This window comes from Myiozetetes cayanensis, unplaced genomic scaffold (genome assembly GCF_022539395.1).
Source record: "Myiozetetes cayanensis isolate MyiCay16 unplaced genomic scaffold, myiCay2020 scf13, whole genome shotgun sequence".
In the NCBI taxonomy this organism is placed as follows: domain Eukaryota; kingdom Metazoa; phylum Chordata; class Aves; order Passeriformes; family Tyrannidae; genus Myiozetetes; species Myiozetetes cayanensis.
Window position 1 is genome coordinate 1,562,693 of NW_026086937.1, and position 17,466 is coordinate 1,580,158.

At 38.7% G+C, this 17,466-nt stretch overlaps 1 protein-coding gene across 1 annotated transcript in view; it reads left to right on the plus strand.

The window, feature by feature from the left end:
- The window catches only part of SLC9A9 (solute carrier family 9 member A9), a 152,250-nt gene that overhangs the window by 23,976 nt on the left and 110,808 nt on the right, over window positions 1-17,466 (plus strand). The window contains exon 5 of the mRNA XM_050308282.1: window positions 9,491-9,606. Within this exon, the coding sequence (XP_050164239.1) occupies window positions 9,491-9,606 (116 nt within the window). The remainder of the gene's footprint in view (window positions 1-9,490; window positions 9,607-17,466) is intronic.

Consider the following 17,466-nt stretch of genomic DNA (forward strand, 5'->3'; position numbering starts at 1 on the left):
GTAACACCAAAGATACTGGTGCAGTTATTCTGCATTTACACCCTACTGAGAGGAGTCAGTGCTGGGAGTGATATTCCAGCTGAGCAAGTGAAGAAAAGGAGACATAACAGTTTTAGTGCTATTTTCAGCCAAATCCCATATACTTGCCTTATTCACACTTCTACTTAATTTGATATGTAATGCATGTGAGTTAGACCAAAATTATGTGTCTCATGGTTTGATGTTTTTACATACACATTTAAGAATTATATTCCCTGTAATCCACTCTATGTTAGAGCTGTTCCAAAGCTGAAGTCTGTCATAAAAATATCTCAGTCTTTTCTCATCAAAAGCATTCATATTTCATGTATTTACAAAGTAAATCTTCCCTGACAAAGCAGGCAAAACCTCACAACAGCATTTCCATTTCATCAATTCCTTCACCTCAGCCAGGAAACATTTAGGGCCATTTTCCACTTAATCATTTCAACTAAATCTACAGTAGTAGCTTTGGATTTTAAATATTGCAAAACCTCATCCTGTAGAATTAGAAATTTTATTTGTTAAACAAGACACAATGATGAAAGACCCTGTAATGGGAAGAGCGTGTCCTGTAACTGGGCATGTGCAATCCTTAACCTTTAGAGAAGTGCCCTTCATGAGATAACTGAATCAGTCTGTCCTAGAGGTGCTGCTTCCACAAACTGTTCAGAAATGCTGTTGTAGAACTCTCTTCTATACACCCAACTTGTGCCTGTGTAAGTCTTCTTAATCAGATCCCAGTGCTGGAAAAATAAAATACGTTTCTTTAGAAGGTTGTTCTGCCCTCAGGGGAAAGGAAATGAAAAACTGGGCAGGGAGTGAAGCAGATCTTGATACATCTGTGGATTTATGCTGGAGGTTCAATCATATATCCTACAGGATCCTATAGGTTTATAGCCTATAGCCTATCCCAGAAGGAATAACAAACTGCTGCTACCCACTGCCTTCACTAGCAATAACTAACCAGATTTCCTGGCAATTCCCAAGCTTAAATGGGGCCTGTCCTTGGCTGTTGTCAGTGAGGAGCGTGGGTTTAGGACAGAGCCACAGACCATGTTAGTGCTGCTGTGTGCCTGGGCTGCCTGCAGTGGGACTATAACAGCAGAAGGGAAAAAAAGAATTCTACACAGGGCTTTTTACAGGGTTAAAGCCTGTGAGGATCACCCTGGTATGTCCAGATCTGTCAGAAAGCACCATGTACAGAATATCTAGTGCCTTGTTGGTAGAGGGGACAGGAGATTTTCATTGACCTTTTGGGACAGTCACTGGCATAACCCACTCCCTGGGGCTTCCTGAGGAGCAGGGACTGGAATGGACAGGGCACAGAGAAACACAAGTCTTCCCGCTCATATCTGTGCCCAAATTCCCTCTTCCCCCTTTCCCAGTGCTGCTCAGGTACAGTAACTAACTGTGCTGTCTTTGCCATAGGTGTTTTGAGGCATCTGAGATAGAAAAGTCAAATCTTCTGCACAACATTCTCATGATCATAATTAGCCATAATTAAAGAACTCTTTTAACAGGTACACATTTGATGCATATTGATATAAAAAAATAACAAAACTGCAATAGCTATGTTCAGTGGAGCAGAAGCAACACCACTGTGCGAAAAAACTGAATTAAATATTTCTGTTCCTACTGCCCCTGCAATCCATGTGACACAGTAACACAGTCTGCTGGGGAAGAGGCAGCTCTCACAAGAGGGCAGACTCGTAACTGCAGACTCCTCTACAGGACACTGATACTCGTTAAACATTATTACAACTTCAGAAGCCACAAGACTATTAAAGAAGAGGGGTTTAAAATAAAAACACAGCAGCACAATAGCGGGCTTCTCTGGGACCCTGCTGCTATATTTAATGTATTAAACACCATTTCTATTTAGCACAGTTAAGGATAACTGTACAAGGAGGAGATAACCTGCTTGCCACAAGTTGTTTTGAAGCTCGTGTCCTGCTGAATCATTTTGAATCATATCACCACAAATACTTTCACCCTGAGAAGTTATTTATTCGCCTAGAAGGTTCCTATTTCTGAAAGTTTATCACAGTAGTTTCATGTCACTGTAGATCTATCTGCATACCTGTCCTTCAGTTAACTTTTTTTTCCAACAAAACCCTCAGATTTCACTGACCAATGAGCATCATTGCACCGTAATATTCTTATATCCCCAGAAACAGCAGCTAACCTGGACACAAGGAATTTCATCATTCTTCTCCATCCTCCTTTGCCATAGCAAGGATGAGGTTTAAAAAATCCACCAAACTTAATATGTTTTCAAAGGTTTGATGGGTTTCTTTTCCTGCCTACACACTTACAGAGATCTTCACACTTTCAGAGGTCTAATTTTTGGATTTCAGTTACTAAGGAACAAATCTGATCCATATCCCAAGAGGTACCACACCCGAGTTTAGAAATGGGAAACTCAGGGCTGATATTCTGAAGTGTCCCTTATTTCTAGGGGAGACTGAACCAAGCCCAGGCAGGCTCCTGGAAACTCTCAGGACACAGCAAGGGCCCTCTCTGTCCTAAACACATTCAGCTGTTTCATCAAACAGTACATTTTACGTTTGAAAACTGCTCTATAAATTAAATGTCTATCCAAGGTACCTGGCAATCTCCATTTACAGTACAGGTATGAATTCCTCTTTCTTTCTTCTTAAGCACTTTTATCACTATTTGAGTGAGCTAATGCAATAAGAATTCTAAAACTGTTTCAAACATGTTTCTCTATAGTTCATTTCATGCCCTATTTTACAGCAGGTTATTCTCTAATCCAATTTACATTATTCTGAAATCACAAACTGATCATAATTACCTTTTAATGGTAATACAAGCTCATTTAAAAGGAACATCAGGTGCTCCAGTGAAGACCTACTCTAGCAGTTCCTTGCAAATAAGATCGTGGGGTTTATGAAACAGTAAATGTTTCATATGCTAAATTCAATATTTACACTTTAAATTCAATATTTTCAAATGAGGAGAAAAAATATTGCTGTTTCAGAATCTCGCAGGGGGTAGTTCTGAAATTTAGGTACCAGCTGAATTGTTCAGGAATTAGTTAACCAGAAGCATGAGTCTGCTTCCACACAGATTGATGGCAGGTTACTATCCAGCAATGTTTCTGTACTTGGAGAGGGAGTTCAAAACATTATTGGTTCTTGCTTTCTTGACTCAAAATAGTTCTCTTCTGAATTTCTGCTGAATCAGACTTTTTTTCCCTTTAATCCCTCAGATCTGTGAGGTTTGAAGACTTTCCATAGCCTGGTCTTTTATCCTAACATGCTCAACTGTCCTGAGCACTGTTTCTGAAAGTAAGATTTTGCTGTTTCATGGAGTTCTGAAGAAAACTCATATAGAAGCTTTTATGACACCTGGAATGTTCTTGAGGTTGAAAAGAAAAGACAAAACGATCCTCATATATCCTTCTGTCAATATAATAATGAGGTGATACTCAGTGATATTAAAGGTTGGCACATTTGAAGCTTTAAGGTGAAGACAACAGATACAAAGATTTGTTCTTAGTCCACAGCTAATCTGTGACACTTAATGCTATCAGGTGTGGTTAAAGCCATGGACTTAGCAGAGTCTTTCATAAAGTCAGACATTTATATGGATAATGAGATGGGATTAGGGGTCTTCCCACTTCAGAAGCACCCACTCAGCTGAGAACTAGAGAAAATGCTCTTAGTGAAGGCATTTTATAATGGGCTGCAACAGGCATTCTTGAACTTAAAAACCCTTTAATATTTAGACCAGACTAAATTCTTTAGGATATTGACTTCTTGTAGGTAAAGAAAGCACCTTGCATGTTATGATTGCCAGAATTATGATAATCATTGAAATACCTCATTAGTGAAGTGAATTCATTGGTGACTGACTGAATGAGACAATTAAGTAGGTGAAGCCAATTTACCCAAAACCCTGACTTTGTGTTTTAATCCCTGTACGTGACAACAGCTGTGTAATCTGAGAACTCAGTTACTGACATTTAATTACGATGTTTTTAACTCCTGGAGATAACACAGCCACTGTGTCATTTTCCTTCTGCAAACGGGGTATTTTCAGTCCTTCTGTTTTTCATAATGGAAGCCTCTTGGTGTCCCTAATATTTCTCTTACAATTCCACTACCTGCTGTACAACAGTGATTTAGGAATTTCTAAAATAATCATCATTATTGTGTCTGGAAAATCTTATGTCCAATTTTTTTAGATTTTATTTCTACTCTCATGAGAATACGTGTCTCAAAATACGTGTGTAAGACTGTCAGTAATTCATTATCTATTGGAGATTCTCTCAATTTATAAGCCTGAGTAAAGTAAATCTTGAGGTAATGTTTGAGTCTTGTAGTGCAGTAAAATATTAAGTGGCACTATGGTTTGGACACAGTGCAGTTGACAGTGTTTCATGGCTCATTTGCCCAAGTAATTATTAGGTTTTACTCACCACTCAAAGATCGAGTTTCACTGCAGTGGTTCAGGTTTGTACAGTATAGAATGCATAATGGCTCTAATTTAAATGGAGATCAGGAACACAGGGATCCTGAAGCTGTGTTACACTAATTAGAGAAATATTAAAAACACATTAAATAATACTGTGCAGTTGTGAGAGGTGCCAAATTGGTTTGGGTATCTTTGATGCAGAATGTTGTAAAACTATAGTATAGTAAGGGTTATTTGAAAGTCAGTTCAAAAAAAGGAGATTTGAAATTTTAAAAACAAACCAAAACAAACATGAAATATCACTTTAGACTTTAAAAAAAAACCCAAACAAACAAACAAACAAAAATGATATACCATTTCCTGACAGTTTCCAGCAATCATTGGTGACCTCAACTAAGTTTTCAGCTCATGCATGTTCACACCTTACTCCCTTTTTTTCACTCTTCACTTAGTTTTTCTACACTGTTAGCATTTATCAGCAAAATCTACAACTGCATCTTGAAATTCTGAACCCAGATAAAGCGGCTTTTTCCATTTTAGAGGAAAGCACCTCTCTTTTTCAATAGATATTTCGCATGGTTGAACATACTACAGAAGACTAACCACAATAAAATTCATATTTACATTCCTTCCTTTCAGGAGTACAAATCCATAGGAAGTTGTTTTTAATCAAGCAAGGGCTCAGACACTGGGGCATCTGCACAGTCTGATCAAGCCAGTCCTAAAACATCAAGCACAAATATTGTTGGTGTTTCCTAAAGTGAAATGATTGGGTTACTTGGGCTGGGGCAGAGATACAGCAGGGGGTGATGGCACAGGGAGAGCTGTAAGCTCTGGGTGGCACAGGGCTGGCAGAGCAGCATGTGCAGACATGCTCTGTGCTGTGTTTCAGTCAGGACAGGCACTCACTGTGGCTCTGTACCAGTGAAGATGGGTTATAGGACTTAAGACAAATATTTTGAAGCCTGTTTCAGATCTCTTTACTCTTTCTGTTACCAGTGGCCCCAAACTGATTAATACAGAACCCTGGGCTGGATTTTTTTCATTTACATTCAGTACCTATTTGCTTGACTGAGTAAGTGAACAGCCATCACTTTGCCAAAACTCCAATACCACAGGACTGTCTAACAAGGCAAGGCACCTACAGACCCACAGTTACCAGAACAGAGCCTTTCTTACTCACACCCACACACATCATATCTCTGAGGTGCAAAACGTGTTCCCATTTACCCTTCCCATCACTGCTTCTGACTGAAGAAGCAAAACAAAGCTGATCTGTGACTCCTAACAAAATCTCAGTGGCAGATCTTTTCCATTGCTCGTTGGGAACTGCCAAGCAAAAGCACCTTGCCCCTCAGCCAGTGCCCTGCCAGGAGCCCAGCTGTGCTCCCTGGAGCTGTGTGTCAGACCCAGGGCTGCTCCAGCTCTGTGTGCAGTTCTGATGCTCAGCTCTTGGGCAGTCACTGTGCCCCAGCTGAGGGGGCATGCAGGGGGTTTTTAAAGCCACGTTCTTTTCTGATCTCTCAGTTATTTTTATAGCCAGAGGGGTTTTCTTCTTGTGTGATTGATACAGAATAACTTAAGGTAACTTTACCATTGCTTTATTCTTACCTGACAAACTTCACTGAGGTTTTCTCCTGCTTTGATTAGTTGGCAAATGAGTTTTTGAAGAAAAACCCATGATATTACCCTTTCTAGTGACAAAACTGATTTAAAAGATGACTAAAAGAAGGATTTAATACTACATAGACCACTCTGAAATAATGCATCACTGTAGCCAGGATATTTCATGTGAAGCATTCCACTGTAGAGGAAAAAGTTATAAAAATATATTGGTATAGTAGAAATCGAAAGATCAAAATAGAGGAATGAGTATTTAATTTGCATCTCTACTATTTATGTTTTTCATCATATATTTTAAATTCTGACAAGTGACTTTTTATTACAGTATCCGTCAATCACTACATTACGTCCTACGTAGGCAAGAATAAAATCATCTCCTTTTCCTATTGTTGGCTTATTAATGTTGCTATTCCTTGTGAAAAGGAAGAAATGTGAAGGAAGAAATATTTTTTCATCTTTTGCTTGCATGATTACAATCTGTAACTATGTTCAACTGGCTTCCAGCTACAAGATAATCACATCTAGATAAAGTAGGATTCTTTAGGGAGTTGGGACTATGAGATGAAAAATCCTCTGCAGACTAGAAAACATACTCTGCAGAAAAGATTTACATTACAAGTCTCCTTCATGCTGCACAACATAACTGCACAAACACTTGAAATCGGGAATTATGCTTTTAAAAACCTTTAACACAATAAAGACCCTCAGTGAGATTCAGCAGTGATAATGCAATGAACAGCAGAACTGAAGAAATACAACTGCTGATAAAACCCTCAGGCAGATGGGGCTGTCTGTACTGAGGATACAGGGGGTGTTGTACAGCTTCACTCAGCAGGTTCTGTTACATTCTAATTATGTCCCCTGCAGCTTTAAATTAAGAGTAGATTCTTTTAGAACTGGTAGGTTTTCCCATTTTAGCTTGCAGGTGAGGATTCAGTTACTTATCAAAGAATCAGCATTCTATAAACCAACCTGCCATGGGTCTGTGTGTAGCAATCGGTCTGTAAAGGCCTTAGCAGAGAGCTCTTTCTTTTTCCCCTCGACATGTAAACAGCAGCTGGTTCAAGAGTGCCCCAGTCCCAGAGTAGCCTTCCTAGAAAGCAGCTTTATAAACAAATTCACTGGAAAAATCCAGCAGTTCCCAGAAAGCCAAGGTGCTTTCCAAACTGCTTTCCTCAATGCACACAATAGAAGGTTAGCAGCAGTAGAATTGTGGCAGTAAAAAAACTGGACCTTTTACAAATAGAGATTCTTCCTCCCTTTTCACAGCAGCAAGCTTCAAAATTCAGTCCAGCTTCGAAACTGTAAGGACAACCCAATGCTCAGAATAACTAAAGCCTTGCAGAGTTTTTGTTCTGGTTCTTCAGTGTCTGTTATTTACTTCCATTTTTGTCAGTCTAAAGTTTATTTTGTGTCTTTGTGCTGAGGGCTTATGTGGTTTTGTACTGGAAATGATGGTAGTTAAAGTTCAGTTTCCCAGAAGAAGACTCTTACTTCAGCAAGTCAAATATTTATGTGATGTCTCCTCTGCTGTGTAATGACAGCATTCTATGTAGAATTTTTTAGAGATGAGGCACTTTGTAAGTTCCAGACTTGCACAATCTGGAAAATTCTGAATTCTCCTGTGTTTCATTACGTTACTGCCTCTCTCCTTTCCTGTTGAAGTAGCAAAATACTTGCTCTAGGCTTGATGAGCTCCTTCCCACATTTAAAAAAAAAAAAATGTTTGGGTGTAGAAAATGTCAGGTCTGCAGCAAAGCTCATCTGAGCTTTATTCTTCTGTTGTATTACTTTATCATAATGTTCCAAATCCATGACCAAACCCATTATTCACAAATATTATTTGCAGCACTGAGCCAACATTAAGTCCAACCGAGAAGTTTTCCCAACAGTTATGTTGGGTGGTGCTGGATGATGGGAAATATCACTGCCATTGGGAGCTCAGGTATCCAGCTGAGATCAAACTTTTCAATATAGTTACTAAGTTTTACAAATAGTCAAAATTTATTTTTATTTCTTATTTTAAAATATTTTTTTACATGAGGAAGAAGAATATCTCTGGTCAAAACTGCAAGCAGGTCTGGACAATTATTTCTAAGAGGCATCCCTGGGCTCACTTCCATTGCTGTGGCTTTTGAGACAATTGAAAATTTGGATAGCAGGACCATGGTCAGGTTTTGAAGGACTCATTTCTTAAAGCTGACAAATTTGTGCTGGGGATAAAAAGACGAAGTTCTTTTCTGCAGGGTCTTGAGTCTTTACTCTTTGGCAATGGAGAGGAAGTGAGCTCATCAATCAAGGAGACCCAGAGCTGGATAAATTGTATTAGGGCAGTTGGTGGTGAACTGTTTGCTAGGCAGCTCATGTAAATATGTACACAGACACTCAGGACCCCTGGGGAATGCTGTGGTGACCTGTCTGCTTCCCTCCCAGTGGAATACAGTAGGACTGGTAAAGTATTTGAAAGCAATTTGTAATTAACTCTCAGACTGTTTGGTCAGCAGCAGTTCCCATGTCCCTCAGATCTTCTGTATTTTTGTGGCTTTGGAAGCACCTCAGGAGTGTGGCTGAGGGCAAAACAAAGCTCAGTGTGTGCATGCATGGAGCTCTGTCTGAATGGTTGCTTTAAAGTCTGTAGTTAGAAGGGCCCCGTTGTCAATTTATGTGTTGTGTTTATGGAAAAGGCATGGAATGCAATTGGGTTTATTATCAACTAGACTGGAAATGTATAGAATTGCAAAAATGTACAACAGATTCCAGTAAGAACTCAATCCCTTTTTTCAAGGTATTTCAAGATTCTTACTAGACTGCACATCTCAGATAGCACTGCCTAGTTATATAAACCAGTGATAACATTTCCTGGGAAACTGGGGAGGATGTAGCAGTGCATTTCCAAGTGTGACTCTGCTGCCTCACTGTCACTGTGAGTTGTTAAATATGCCTCATTTGGAGACCTTATCTGAAACTTTGAGTACAGCTAACATTTAAAAGCTCATAGAATAAAACTATTCATTTAGAAATATTAGAGTGAGCCACAGAGCTGATAGTGGAACTGCCTTTGCTTAAATATTCTACAGTATTAGACAAATTAGTCTTAATAATGTCTTCTTAAGTTTACATTATCTTCCCTTTTGAAAAATAAACAGCTCAAACCATTGTCCTCTGCTACCAGCAGATGACAATTACTCAGAAAAGCCTTTGCTTTGGAATTGTCTCTGGTGTTTCAATCCAATATTTGACAGTTGACCAGGAAACAGAATTTTTACATGGTAACAGTTTATGTTCAGTATTCGTGTGATACGTTTACTGAAAAGAAGCTAAAGAGAATAAGAACCTGTTTAATCCTGTAAATTGAGCATAAGTGTTGAATGCTGCCTGAATGCCTGTCTTCTCTTTGCTCTGACAGGTTGATAATGTATGGCTTTGTGAAGGCCATGGTACACACGGGCCAGTTAAAGCAATGGGAATTCCACTTCACTGACTGTTTGTTTTTTGGATCCCTGATGTCTGCCACAGATCCAGGTAACCATTTCAAATAAAATACTTTTGAAAAAGTCAGAAGAGTAAATGAGACCATCACAATTGTAAGTGCCATGGAAATGTCTGAAATCACTGTTCTTCCTTCTGGTGTTCTGAAGGATGTTCTGAAAACATCCCTCTGATGTTTTCTTCTCATAGCTGTTAAATGTCTGATATTCTGATAATTATAAGTCAAATCAGCTGCAGAGGTCCCTTGGGTTTGTTTTAGTGACTGGTTTATGTAGGTTTAGCTCACACACTTCATAACTGGAGTTGCTGGAAAGGCTGGAAAAATGTCCTCTGATCTCCAGGACATGTCCCTGTTGATTGCTGTGTGAGAACTGCTGTACCCTGGGGCCTCCCAGTTAAAAATCTCCACATCACATCCACGTGTGATCTAACCCAGCTTAAAGATGCAGGAACAGAGCTTTCAGATTTGGCCACACAAACACTGTTTATGAGGTATCAGTTACAGTTTGAATGCAGTGTTCATATAAATAACACTTGAAAAAACCCCACACCCACAGATTGACTTGAATTTGCAGACGTGAGATTTAAAGCCTGAAGTTACAGTAAATAGCAAAGTCTGGGAAGTAGACTCAGGTTTGGAATCCCAGAAGTACAGAATCCTTTCCATTTATTTGAAGGGATGTCTGGAGGTCTTCTAGGCCATCCCTCTAATCAAAACAGGGCTTATCTCAAAGTAAGCCTGGGTGTCATAGATTTTTCCAGGTTTTGTTATGTTGAAAATGTTAATAAGAGTCCTCTAATATTAAAAGGGAGGTATTGCTATTTGCATCTGTGGGACAACAGGGAAGGAGAAGGTGAAAAGGATTTTTTAATCTGTTGTCTGCTGAGACAAAGTACAAATTCTGCAAGGGTTATGTTGGGTTTTTCAGCTGAGCTGTTCCAGGCAGTGGAACAGAAAACATTTTGTGATGCACGTTAGTGTTAACTACCCTTGAGAAACTGCTCTGAGAAACTTAGGAATAAAGCTTCCAAATCCCTGGCTTTGAAAAGAAATGAGAAAAAGCCATTCGTTCTACAGATTTTTTTCCATTCTTTAAATGAACTCTCAATATTTATCAAAAGACTTTTGGCTTGTGATTTATCACTCTGATGGCTTAAAAATATGGTCTAAAACAATTTATGCCCACAAAAGCAGTTGTTGCAAGATTGCTGTAAAAGCTGCATCGAGTTGTTACTCTCAAATTAATCCAAGCACCCAATATGCTGCCACTTATAAAATCACCCAGCTACATTATTAAGATTCAGTACATGATTGGAGCCTATCTCAGAGCAAGAGAAAAGCACAGAAATGGAAAGCACAAGGAAAACCTTGGAAAATAAACTGCTTATGGAACAAAAGCGTGCTCACAGTTTCCAAGTATGTTTCTTGATTGGGCCATGAATAGGGTTTTGCAGCTGCCTTGGTTTCTTTTCCCATTTTCCAGTCCAATACTATTTAGTTTCACAAATTAACATGTTGACTTATGAGGAGTAATGTATAAGACAAATGCACTGATTTTGATTAGGACAGTATTAAATCACCACTGATTAATATGGAACAACCATGAAGGGAAAAAAAAAAAAAAAAAAACCCACAAAAGAAAACCCCAAAACAGAAGCTCCTCTTACACTGTAAGGAATAAGAAGTGATAAGCCTTTCTTTTCCTAGATTTTTAAATAGGCTTGAAAAGCTAATGCTGCAGTTGAGAAAACTGCTTTTAATGTGACAAACTGTCATTGATTAATATTGTTTGCAATTACTCCTCACTTACAGAGTGTCTGCTCATGTCCAAGAGGTTTTTTAATGTTCACTGTTGCTCCCTCTGTTATCTACTCACAATATTCTAAGCTGTTTCATGTGTTCACTCACCTTAGCCATAAATTTCAAGCCCTCAAGGACTTAGAGAATTTTGAATTAAGTTTTTCATTAATTAAATGGTGGACACTGATGAAAATATTTCATTGTGTTGTAGGATTTGCTAATGAATTATAATCTCAAGCCTTGTAAAGAGCTCACTGGCATTCCAAAAGTTAGAGCTAAAATTTTGTGCCATGGAGGACTGATATGTATTAGAGCATAAAATAATCAGTCTAATGATTTCATATGTAAAATCTGAGTTTTGATTTGGTTTTCTTAAAGAAATCTTGCTAAAATGTCAGCATTATGGAAGTAGGCTAGAGCAATAAATTAGTGTCTTAAGATGAAATAATAAATTCCTGTCAGATTTCCTACATGATTTTTCATTTAATTTTTCACTCTGTAGGATTGTAAACTCATTTTAAAAAGAGATTTAATTTCCCTTGGCTGCTGAAAGCAATTAAGTCTCAAAAGATGCTAAAACTGATCAGTTGACAGAAGTTGGTTTGATTGAGTTCTGTAGTTGTAATAGTAAAGATGACTGGTAGATGTTTACATGTTAAATAAAGACTCTTACCAGCAGGGCAGTGAACAAATATCTGCCAGTTAAAGTTGCCAGTATTGTTAAGAAGAACAAAATAATATCATAGCACTCTGTAGGTTTTAGTTTTGAAGGTTATCTGAAGATTATTAATCTAGATATTTTTCCTTAAAAATAATTCAGAAGAGTTGCTTTCACAATGTGTGTGTTCCTTTATATAGAAAATTAGCTCTTGAACTAAGACTAAGAAATTAATTTGAGACTGGATGTACTTGGGACTGTGTTTTGCATTACACACTGCCATCCCTAAACATCAGTGGTGCTTTGGGATGCCTCAAAAGAACTCTCATGTCTCTAGGAAGGAAAGTTAAAAACTTCAGGGACAAAAAAAGTTACTCTAAACCAAATAATTCGTTTTACAGAGAATATCTCCTTCCAATAATTTATCATTTTCAGTAAAAGAAGTTTGTTATTTTAAGACTTCAGGTGAGAGATTTAATTTAAAGGAACAGAATTCTAAAGTTCCCCAAATTATCACTTCATTAGTTTCTGATTTAAACATGACCAGTATTTACATTTTTCTTTATTCTGATCAATGCTGTTATTGTTTCTCTGTTTTGCTGGGGAAAGGGTTTCCTCGTGTTAGTACTGGATTTTGTTTACTAATACAACCTGACTCTGGGAGTGCTTTGCTGTGATCCCTTCGAAAGGGATGGAGCAGTTCCTCCCCATGTCCTTGTACTCGTGTCCCTCATCAAGAGCAGCAACAAGAGCGTGGCAAAGGTGCTGGTGTGGGGTGTGGAGCTTGGCCCCTGAGCAACAGAGACCTCGAAACAAAACCATCTGCCACGTGAGCGCAGACTGGGTGTCCTACAACAGCTGTCCCCTGGTGGGAAGGAGGCTCAGCAATGAGCCCAGCAATCAGCTGCTCCAGGGTGCCAGTGGTTGGAAGAGAAGAACGGACAGAACAAAACTGGCACGTGAATGTGCAGATCTGACTCTGCCTCAGCCACCAAAATAACCCACAGTGCCACTGGCACATGGTCATTAACACGTTCTGTGCAGTGACCTTCCCATGCAGACACATTTCATGTGTCTTTAGCACTTCCTTTTTCTTTTTAACTTCTGACATTTCAAGTGTAGAAAACAGATTTACCTTGCCAGGGTTTTGTGGAGCACGGCTATTTGTGAGCTGTATGAACTCCCTTACCTTTGGTCACACTGACAATCACAAGGCTCTTCCCTATTTGGGGTTACTATGGTTACAGCTGAACTGGAGCTGCAGGTTGCACTGCTCTTGTTATTGATAAAATTGGATATTTATTAGAAAGAGCAGTTTCTGTTTCTCATAAAATCAAAGGATTTTATGTTAAGAAGCATAATGTACAAATACAACAACATAATACGTGTCATATACTGGTTATGTAAGACTTTATAAATGTGGTTTTAATTAAAATATTTGTATGCTTTCTTCTTTTTCACCACTGAACTAATCTGTGAGTGGTGTGACTGATTAATAGGGAAAGGAGACTATAACTTAAATTGAAATCCTTATTTGTAGACAAGTCAATAGGAAATATAAGTTAAATTTCTCTCATCTTATTTTCTTCCTGTTTGATACTGCTCTCCTAAAAGAATTTATGCCCATGAGAAAGACATTAATCGTTCTACTCAGAGGACTGAGGTACAATAATACCAGTACTTTATAGAATGGTCTCATTTATTTTCTGGGTTTTCTTATTCTTTTTAAACATAACAGCAAAGTAGCACTGGATGCAATTAGCTTAGGGCTTGTTGTAGTCTGCTGCTATTTCAGTCACACATACTTTTGACAGGGATCAATAACAAGCCCATTTGTTTCTACATTTGTCAAAAGTTACCTTTCACAAACCAGCTCCACACACACTTGTTATGACCTGGGCACAACTGAAGGCACGTTAGGATTAGCATCTAGCAGATGTTCCCCAAGTCCATGAGGTCAAGGAATTAGTGAGTCAGATTTCTGCTGGCACAAGTACTCTAAAAATCTTAAATGCTTCACTATTTCCTGCTTCCCACCTCTGAATTTTTAAATGAAGGACACAGCCCTTTCTGAGTCAGCAGCTCTTCATACACGTTATTTCCACTGGCATCAGTTTTCTACTGCCACAAGAGGTGTTTGTGCTCCCCAATTACCTGTCCCTTTAGCCATCAGGTTCTTTACCTGTCTTTATCTCTGCCCTCATATACTTGCATTGAAATAAGAGATGCAGAGGTATTGTGTACTTTAATGAACAGCAGTTTGCTATATCTATGATACATCTTGTGTCTAATGAATTGTGCAAGTCTTTGAGCAGTTACCCCACAAAAGCCAAGCTGTCCTTGCTGTTCCTCAGCAGAGCCTTCCCAAAGCCAGGGAGTCCCTGCTGACTGCAGTGCCTCCCTTTGATGATCTTTACTAAAAGTTCTCACAGAACAGATATGTCACTGTGATATATGATTATTTTACAATCCATTCCCTTGAGTTTAAAGTCAATCATCAGACAAAACATGATGTGTCTACTTTGGCCATGATGACTATTCCTAGGGTGTGATTCTATCCAGAGAGCAGTTTAAATTAAGTTTCTTCCTTAGCAGAATGTCATGTCCCTTTAATCGTGTTTGCTCTAACCTATACCCATAGATCCTCATAACTGATGAAGGCAGCTGTGATCTGGGGGAAATGACTAGATGCTGGTAGTCAAAACAAGGTGCAGATGTTTTCTTGAGCTCTTAAACAGGGTGGGTGTGCCAAAGATTCTGCAGTTCTCTCTTGTTATGCAGATACTATTTACAATGTCCATTAATGAGTTGGCTAATGCAACAGAGGGGGCTTCTTTAATGTTTCAGATTACGCTTAAAGGAGACTGCAAACACTTTGATAGACATGATTAGAACTCAGTGTGATTCCTGCAATGATTTAAAATCAAGAAGGATAAAGGCTACACTTAGAAAAAATCAACTTTATAGATAACAGACAAGAAGTGAGCATTCACTTATGAGAAGGATTTCAAGTTTACAACCTGAAAATGAGTCATAAGTACCAATACATAGCAAAAAAAAAAAAAAAGGAAAAAACAGGATTTATTAACATGTTCTACAGCATCTTTTCATTTTCATTCTATTTCTTGACAGCAAATGTCAACTACAGTACTGGGATCTGGTTTGGGGCACTGTATTTCAGGAAAGAGAGGAGCTGATTAGAAGGCAAGAAAAACTTACTAAAGGGAGGAGATTGAAAGAAGTGAGTCAGTTTAGGGAGGAGATGTCTGAAATGAGTCTTTGAATAAGCAAAATGCTGCTGGAAAGAAAAACTGAATAAATGTGACAAATTATCTGTGTCTCATGAGGCTGGGAATGGAAATTACAGACTTGAAGAGCAGGAGGGGAGATTTAGGTTAGACATCATTCAGGAATAACTGCATTTATAAATTGTATGAATACTGAAGAGCAAGTTACTCTCCCTTGGGATTTGTGGAACGAGCATCTCTTCAGTTCTTTACAAAGGGATCAGAGATCTTTAATACCTGTCAGCAGTGGTAAGGCTGAAGCTGGCTGTGTCCTGGGCCAGACAAACAGAGACCAGAGTCCTTTAGGAAGGGACAGGCAGTGCTCTAAAGAAGACCCAAGAACCTCCACTGGAAATGGGAGAACACTTGAAATAGAAGATGCTTTCTGAGAACTGGGTGAACTGGGAGTCTCTCCCAGAAGAGGCAGTTGGTGCATTATTGTGTTGCTTGCTTTATTATTTTGCTTTCATTTGAAAAGATCTGAAGCCGTATTTTTGGGGTAGGATAGGGAAATAAAGAAAAAGAAAGCTGTGTACTGAGGAGGAAAGGAGAAGAGAGGAGTGTGTCAGCATCTGTCTAATTGGCTTGGCCTGCTACACTTACACACCAACAGGACTCTGGACTTCACTGCTTGCTTTTCCTTCTGTCATTACCACAGGGACTATTAATGAGAGCCCTAACTAATTAGCTTATAAGCAAAAGCTGCAAGTGGCAAATAGGTTTAGAAAACAAGTCTGTTGTTATGCCAATGACATCAAAGAACAGGGCACTAAACTGGGTCCAAATTTAGCACATTAAGTCAGCATTGCTAATCAGGAAAAAACCTGAATATAGATGTTGGGGAACCAAGAAAATATCGTTTGTCAATAAAACTCCTTCCTACACCTTTGAGCTATTCTGGGGAAAGAACTCTTTTCCTAGTTTAAATTATAGCTGCAGTGGGAGTTAGATGGGTGAGGTTACCAGAATGGGTAAATATAACAACCTAATTTAAATATAGCTATATCAGCAAATGTTCAGCTACACACATCCCCTAAATTGTCTTCTGTAGGATAACACTTCCAAATTTCTTCAAAGATAACACATCAACAGAGATCACTTTGACATAAAATCTCACAGGAGAACTGAGAATCTATTTTGGGTTTATAAACAGATTTTTAGATTACATAGATATTTAAATGTCATTTAGAAAATCTCAGCAGTAATGGTTTCAAAGTTCCAAGAAATATTATTAACACAAAACGTAATTAGCTGGTCATGGTTTTGTGTGATTTATCAGCAGTCATGTGAATGTAAAAGTATATAATTTTCATATCTAAAATGTCAGAGGTGAACATGGCATCCCAGAGGCACTCCTAAACTTTGGGATTCCTGGGCCATGAGGACTGAGTCATTTGCACAATTATGGACTAGAATGAGCACCAGTGAAGCAGTGAGTTATCATGTCATTTTTAACCATACAAGGAACTGGGGGCCTTTACATTAAATTCTGTTTGAAAAGAGAAAGCTCTGCTTCACCCATGCAAAGACAAAACAATACCAACATAGAGCACAGATAGTCTTCTTCAGCTGGAGATGATGAAGTGCAAGGTACATCTTGGGAACACTATAAGACCCTGTTTGCAGGTAAGAAACTCTCCTGAGGCACAGGAGAGTTAAGGCATAAGTTAATAACTATAGGACTTAATTTCCTGAATATGAGCCAAGTGTCTAAATGCCCCTGAGGGTGTGTGTCTAAATATTTTGCCCAACTTCAATTTAAATTCAACACACTCTATTCTTTTTCTATGACACTGATAAACTAAAAATAAAATAGAGGATATAACTCATGGAGAAGGAAGGAACTTTAGTTGATGATGTGCTGAAGGCAAAGGGCTACAGGTGTCAGATATCCAGATGTGGATGAGGGGGCTGCATGACACAGACACGTGAATCCAAGGGCAAAGTCGTTCAGGACAGGGGGAGTTATTATCCATGTTCTGCAGTGAACAAGCATAAGAGATGGCTAAGTGTTATTAAATCCTTCCTAAAACAGGTAAACCACTACTCATCACACACAAAGTCCACGGAAAAGCCCATCTTTTCATCCCCCTTTTTTTGTTTTTTTCTGTAGGTACAAGACCACAGTCCCTTCTGCACAGTGAAAC